This window comes from Dendrobates tinctorius, unplaced genomic scaffold (genome assembly GCF_039654945.1).
Source record: "Dendrobates tinctorius isolate UK_male_01 unplaced genomic scaffold, ASM3965494v1 ptg000293l, whole genome shotgun sequence".
NCBI classification, from domain to species: Eukaryota; Metazoa; Chordata; class Amphibia; order Anura; family Dendrobatidae; genus Dendrobates; species Dendrobates tinctorius.
This window is the reverse complement of record NW_027361960.1, coordinates 9460134-9467647: the sequence shown is the minus strand read 5'-3', so window position 1 is coordinate 9467647 and position 7514 is coordinate 9460134. Positions and strand designations below refer to the sequence as shown.

Below are 7514 nucleotides of genomic sequence, written 5' to 3'. Positions count from 1 at the left end.
TTAAAACAGTGTCTGTAGGATCCTCCAGAGGAAAACGTTGCAAGCTCCGTTTTGAAATCTTTGAGGATGGTGACGGACAGCAACTTTTGGCAGATCCGCAAAAAAAACCGATGCAACGGACGGCGATCCGTCACAATCCGCCAATAATGGAAGTCAATGGGGAAAAAAACGGATCCTCAAAAAAAAATTGCGGATCCGTTTTTTTTCAAAACCTGGCGGATTGTGACGGATTGTAAAAAACTGAAGTGTGAAAGAGGCCTAAGATGGCAGCCCCCAGTGGCTGCATTACTACAGAAAAAAAAAAATCCATACACACCACTGAGTCAAGCTTAGGGGACAATATCTTTTTATACTATTTTCTTTTTTACGTTAAATTATGAAAAAACACGGCACCTTCCCTTTAAACTTCCTAGTGATCTGTTGACATAAATCCACAATTGCACACTTGAATGGAACTGGAACCAAAGAACTAAAAATAAACATTTTTTTTTTTTTTACCCACAAAGTAAAATGTGTCAAGAAAAAAAACAGAACAAATCTCTGAATCATTGGTATGAATAGAAACATTCCAGAAGGTATTACCACAAAGCAACATGTCAAATTTGAAAAAATTCGCCTAATCAGAAAGATGAAAACTGAATCTGAAGGAAGGGGTCAAACATCAATAAATCTCTCAGATTGACATTTCTTCTCAAAGTGAGTAGATAACAAAATGGACACAGAAAAATTCTTCAGACAATTACAATAATATTTAATATTCCAATTACATTGTTCCAGAAAAAGTAGTAGCTGCTTTGCTTCCCCAACCTATGCCCATTCCTTTAGATCTGCATTGTTCAAGTCAGAATCTGCTATTGTAAAATTAAGATCCATTTAGGCGAAACGTGCATTTTCTTAGAAACATTGAATCATCGATTCTCTAGATTTCCCGACTCCAATCCATTTAACTGCGATAAAAGAAAAGGAAAATATTAAAACCTTCAAAAAGGGCAAGGAAATATCAGAAGATGACTGATTTTAAATTAATTTCTTGTTAAAAATATTTCTTGTATAGAATTTGTTGATTTAAAAAAAATAAAAGTATACTGAAATATTTCATTTTACTCAGGAAAAACAATTCTAGGAAAAATTACTTTGATTAGTGCATTTAACAAAATACTATAACTAAAAGCATTCAACTTTCCATTGGCTAAATGATAAACGTCATGACATTCTGGGTCCAGATGCTGGGAAAAACGTACCCAATCTTGGTACAGATGGGTTTGAATGGATTTGCAGTTTACCTTGCTGCTCCACTCAACTAATACAGTATATACTTGCGTATAAGCCGAGATTTTCAGCCCATTTTTTGGGCTGAAAGTCCCCCCCCACCCCCTCTCAGCTTATACCGGGGGGCGTCGATCATACTTACCCCCTCCTGGCGCGGTCTCTGCAGCCCCCCTGCTTGTCCCACGGTCACCAATGGTCACGTGCTACCGCTCATTACAGACATGAATATGCGCATATTCATGTCTTTAACCCCTTTCCTACAATGGACGAAATATTCCGTCCATGTGACCTGGGACCTAATTCCCATGGACGGAATATTACATCATAGCGATCAGTGGCGCCCACGCGGTGAGCGCAGCTGATCGCGGCCAGGTGTCAGCTGATTGTGCCGGTGTCAGCTGTGATAATGTGTCAGGGGCGGTCACGGACCGCCCCCGACACGATAACCCCTGGCACACCGCGATCAAACACGATCGCAGTGTACCGGGGGTTAAAGGGAAGCATCGGCAGGGAGGGGGCTCCCTCCGTGCTTCCCTGAGCCCCCCACAGCAGCACAATGTGCAGCGCTGCTGCGGGGTCTCCTTCCCTGCAGGTCCCCGGATCCAATATGGCGGCGGGGACCTTCGGGGGCCTGCAGGGAGCTGGCTTCCTCATGCCTGCAAAGCGCAGGCAAGGAGGAAGCCTGTGTAGTGCCTGTGACAGATTCCCTAATAAAATTTTTTGGAAATAAAACAAAAAACAATAAAAGTACACATATTTGGTATCGCCGCGTCCGTAACGACCCGCCCTATAAAACTGTCCCATTAGTTAACCCCTTTAGCAAACCCCTTAAAAAATAAAAAACTAAGCAAAAAATAATGATTTATTATCATACTGCTGAACAAAAAGTGATAACGCGCGATCAAAAAGACGCATATAAATATCCATGGTACCGCTGAAACCGTCATCTTGTCCCGCAAAAAATGAGCTGCCACACAGCGCCATCAGTGAAAAAGTTAAAGCTCACAGAATAAAGCGATGCAAAAATAATTATTTTTTATATAAAATTGTTTTCATTGCATAAAAGCGCCAAAACCTAAAAAAACGACATAAATGAGGTACCGCTGTAACAGTTCTGACCCGAAGAATAAAACCGCTTTATCAATTTTACCGCACGCGGAACGGTGTAAGCGCACCCCCCAAAAGAAATTCATGAAACGCTGGTTTGTGTTCATTCTGCGGTGGGGGGTTTCCACTGTTTAGGTACATCAGGGGCTCTCCAAACGTGAATTCCAGTCAATTTTGCATTGAAAAAGTCAAACGGCGCTCCTTCCCTTCTGAGCTCTGCCATGCACCGAAACAGTGGTTCCCCCCATATATCAGGTGTCAGCGTACTCAGGACAAATTGCACAATAACTTTTTCAATCCAATTTCTCCTGTTACCCTTGGTAAAATAAAAAAAAAAATTGAACCTGAAGTATTTTTTTTGTGAAAAAAAGTTAAATGTTCATTTTATTTTCAATATTCAAAAACTTCCTGTGAAGCACCTGAAGGGTTAATAAACTTCTTGAATGTGGTTTTGAGCACCTTAAGGGGTGCAGTTTTTAGAATGGTGTCACTTTTGGGTATTTTCTATCATATAGACCCTTCAAAGTGGCTTCAAATGTGATGTGGTCCGTAAAAATAAAATGGTGTTGCAAAAATGAGAAATCGTTGGTCAACTTTAAACCCTTATAACTTCCTAACAAAAAAAAATTTTGGTTCCAAAATTGTGCTGATTTAACCCCTTCCTGACATGAGACGTACTATCCCGTCCACGGTACCCGGGCCCGTATGACCGGGGACGGGATAGTACGTCTACCGCGATCAGCGGCGCCCACGTGGTGAGCGCCGCTGATCGCGGCCGGGTGTCAGCTGATTATCACAGCTGACACCCGGCACTACGTGTCAGGGGCGGTCACGGACCGCCCCCGACACGTTAACCCCTTGCACACCGCGATCAAACATGATCGCGGTGTACCGGGGGTTAAAGGGAAGCATCGGCAGGGAGGGGGCTCCCTCCGTGCTTTCCTGAGCCCCCCACGGCAGCGCAATGTGCAGCGCTGCTGCGGGGGGCTCCTTTCCTCCAGGCCCCCGAATCCAAGATGGCGACGGGGGCCTTCGGGGGCCTGGGGAAGCTGGCTTCCTTAGTGCCTGCAAAGCGCAGGCATGAGGAAGCCTTGTGCACTGCCTGTGACAGATTGCTGATCTGTCACAGTGATCTGTGATGTGACAGATCAGCGATCTGTCACAGGACAGTGATGTCCCACCTGGGACTATGTAATAAAGTAAAAAAAAAATTAAAAAAAAGTGTAAAAATAAATTTAAAAAAATCGCCAAATAAATTAGTAAAAAAAAAAAAAAATAGTCCCCAATAAATTCATTTTTTGAAAATAATAAAAAAAAAAACAATAAAAGTACACATATTAGGTATCGCCGCGTCCGTAACGACCTGCCCTATAAAACTGTCCCATTAGTTAACCCCTTTAGCGAACCCCTTAAAAAATAAAAATAAAAAACGAAGCAAAAAATAATGATTTATTATCATACCGCCAAACAAAAAGTGCAATAACGCGCGATCAAAAAGACGCATATAAATATCCATGGTACCGCTGAAAACGTCATCTTGTCCCGCAAAAAACAAGCCGCCACACAGCATCATCAGCAAAAAAATAAAAAAGTTATAACTCGCAGAATAAAGCGATGCAAAAATAATTATTTTTTATATAAAATAGTTTTCATTGCATAAAACCGACAAAAACATAAAAAAACGACCTAAATGAGGTATCGCTGTAACCGTACTGACCCGAAGAATAAAACCGCTTTATCAATTTTACCGCACGCGGAACGGTGTAAACGCACCCCCCCCAAAAGAAATTCATGAAACGCTGGTTTTTGTTCATTCTGCGTCCCAAAAATCGGAATAAAAAGCGATCAAAAAATTTCACGTGCCTGAAAATGGTACCAATAAAAACGTCAACTCGTCCCGCAAAAAATAAGACCTCACATGACTCGGTGGGTCAAAATAAGGAAAAATTATAACTCTCAATATGTGGTGATGCAAAAACTATTTTTACAATAAAAAGCGTCTTTTAGCGTGCGACAGCCGCCAAACATAAAAACCGCCATAAATAGTAAATCAAACCCCCCGTTATCACCCCCTTAGTTAGGGAAAAATAATAAAATAAAAATTTTTTATTTATTTCCATTTTTCCATTAGGGTTAGGGCTAGGGTTAGGGCTAGGGGTGTGTTGGGGTAGGGTTGGGGTAGGGTTAGGGCTAGGGTTAGGGCTAGGGTTAGGGGCGTGTTGGGGTTCGGGTTGGAGTTAGAATTGGGGGTTTCCACTGTTTGGGCACATGAGGGGCTCTCCAAATGCAACATGGCGTCTGATCTCAATTCCAGCCAATTCTGAGTTGAAAAAGTCAAATGGTGCTCCTTCCCTTCCAAGCTCTGCTATGCGCCCAAACAGTGTTTTACCCCCACATGTAGGGTAGCAGCCTACTCAGGACAAATTGCAAAACAATTTTTGGGGTCCAATTTCTCCTGTTACCCTTAGGAAAATAAAAAATTGGGGGCAAAAATATCATTTTTGTGGAAAAAAATGATTTTTTTATTTTCACATCCGAGTGTTATAAACTTCTGTGAAGCACTTGGGGGTTCAAAGTGCTCACCACACATCTAGATAAGTTCCGTGGGGGGTCTAGTGTCCAAAATGGGGTCACTTGTGGGGAGTTTCAATAGTTTAGGTACATCAGGGGCTCTCCAAACGCACATGACACCCGCAGACCATTCCATCAAAGTCTGCATTCCAAAACGTCACTGCTTCCCTTCCGAGCCCCGACGTGTGTCCATACAGTAGTTTTCTCCCACATATGGGGTGTCAGCGTACTCAGGACAAATTGGACAACAACTTTTGGGGTCCAATTTCTCCTGGTACCCTTGGGAAAATAAAAAAATGGTGACTAAAAGATCATGTTTGTGGAAAAAATACGAATTTTTTATTTTCACGCCCGGGCGTTGTAAACTTCTGTGAAGCACTGGGGGGTCAAAGTGCACACCTCACATATAGATAAGTTCCTTAGGGGGTCTAGTTTACAAAATGGTGTCATTTGTGGGGGGTTTCCACTGTTTAGGTACATTAGGGGCTCTCCAAAGGCAACATGACACCCGCAGACCATTCCATCAAAGTCTGCATTCCAAAACGTCACTACTTCCCTTCCGAGCCCCGACGTGTGCCCATACAGTAGTTTTCTCCCACATATGGGGTAGCAGCGTACTCAGGACAAATTGGACAACAACTTTTGGGGTCCAATTTCTCCTGGTACCCTTGGGAAAATAAAAAAATGGTGACTAAAAGATCATGTTTGTGGAAAAAATACGAATTTTTTATTTTCACGCCCGGGCGTTGTAAACTTCTGTGAAGCACTGGGGGGGGTCAAAGTGCTCACCACACATCTAGATAAGTTCCTTGGGGGGTCTAGTTTACAAAATGGTGTCATTTGTGGGGGGTTTCCACTGTTTAGGTACATTAGGGGCTCTCCAAAGGCAACATGACACCCGCAGACCATTCCATCAAAGTCTGCATTCCAAAACGTCACTACTTCCCTTCCGAGCCCCGACGTGTGCCCATACAGTAGTTTTCTCCCACATATGGGGTATCAGCATACTCAGGACAAATTGGACAACAACTTTTGGGGTCCAATTTCTCCTGGTACCCTTGGGAAAATAAAAAAATGGTGACTAAAAGATCATGTTTGTGGAAAAAATACGAATTTTTTATTTTCACGCCCGGGCGTTGTAAACTTCTGTGAAGCCCATGGGGGTTCAAAGTTCTCACCACACATCTAGATAAGTTCCTTAGGGGGTCTATTTTCCAAAATGGTGTCATTTGTGGGGGGTTTCCACTGTTTTGGTACATCAGGGGTTTTCCAAACGCGACATGGTGTCCGATCTCAATTCCAGCCAAAAACGTCAAATGGCGCTGCTTCCCTTCCGAGCTCTGCCATGCGCCCAAATAGTGGTTTACCCCCACATGTGGGGTATCAGCGTACTCAGGACAAATTGCACAATAACTTTTAGGGTCCTGCTACCCTTGGGAAAATAAAAATTGGGGTGAAAAGATCATTTTTGTGGAAAAAATATGATTTTTTAATTGTACCGCTGTACGTTATAAACTTCTGTAAAGCCCTTGTGGGTTCAAAGTTCTCACCACATATCTAGATAAGTTCCTTGGGGGGTCTAGTTTCCAAAATGGGGTCACTTGTAGGGGGTTTCCACTGTTTAGGTACATCAGGGACTCTCCAAACGTGACATGGCGTCCAATCTGAATTCCAGCCAATTTTGCATTGAAAAAGTCAAACGGCGCTCCTTCCATTCTGAGCTCTGCCATGCGCCGAAACAGTCGTTCCCCCCCACATATCAGGTATCTGCGTACTCAGGACAAATTGCACAATAACTTTTGCAGTTCAATTTCTCCTGTTACCCTTGGTAAAATAAAAAAAATTGAACCTGAAGTATTTTTTTATGAAAAAAAGTTAGATGTTCATTTTTTTTTAAATATTCAAAAAAATTCCTGTGACGCACCTAAAGGGTTAATAAACTTCTTGAATGTGGTTTTGAGCACCTTAAGGGGTGCAGTTTTTAGAATGGTGTCACTTTTGGGTATTTTCTATCATATAGACCCCTCAAAGTGGCTTCAAATGTGATGTGGTCCTAAAAATAAAATGGTGTTGTAAAAATGAGAAATCGCTGGTCAACTTTTAACCCTTATAACTTCCTAACAAAAAAAAATTTTGGTTCCAAAATTGTGCTGATGTAAAGTAAACATGTGGGAAATGTTAGTTATCAAGTTTTTTGTGTGCCGTATCTCTGTGATTTAAGGGCATAAAAATTCAAAGTTGGAAAATTGCGAAATTTTCAAAATTTTCGCCAAATTTCCGTTTTTCTCACAAATAAACGCAAGTTATTTGAACGAAATGTTACCACAAACATGAAGTACAATATGTCACGAGAAAACAATGTCAGAATCACCGGTATCCATGGAAGCGTTCGAGAGTTATGACCTCATAAAGGTACAGTGGTCAGAATTGTAAAAATTGGCCCGGTCATGAACGTGCAAACCACCCTTGGGGGTGAAGGGGTTAAAGTAAACATGTGGGAAATGTTACTTAAGTTTTTTTGTGTGCCGTATCTCTGATTTAAGGGCATAAAAATTCAAAGTTGGAAA

General features: G+C 42.0%; 1 protein-coding gene across 6 annotated transcripts in view; it reads right to left on the bottom strand.

The window, feature by feature from the left end:
- Positions 1-727: 727 nt before the first annotated feature.
- The window catches only part of LOC141072894 (adenylosuccinate synthetase isozyme 2), a 172357-nt gene continuing 165570 nt past the window's right edge, over positions 728-7514 (bottom strand). For all 6 annotated transcript variants that reach the window (XM_073560108.1, XM_073560109.1, XM_073560107.1 and 3 more), the window contains one exon: positions 728-947. In XM_073560108.1, the coding sequence (XP_073416209.1) occupies positions 944-947 (4 nt within the window). In that variant the 3' untranslated portion in view covers positions 728-943. The remainder of the gene's footprint in view (positions 948-7514) is intronic.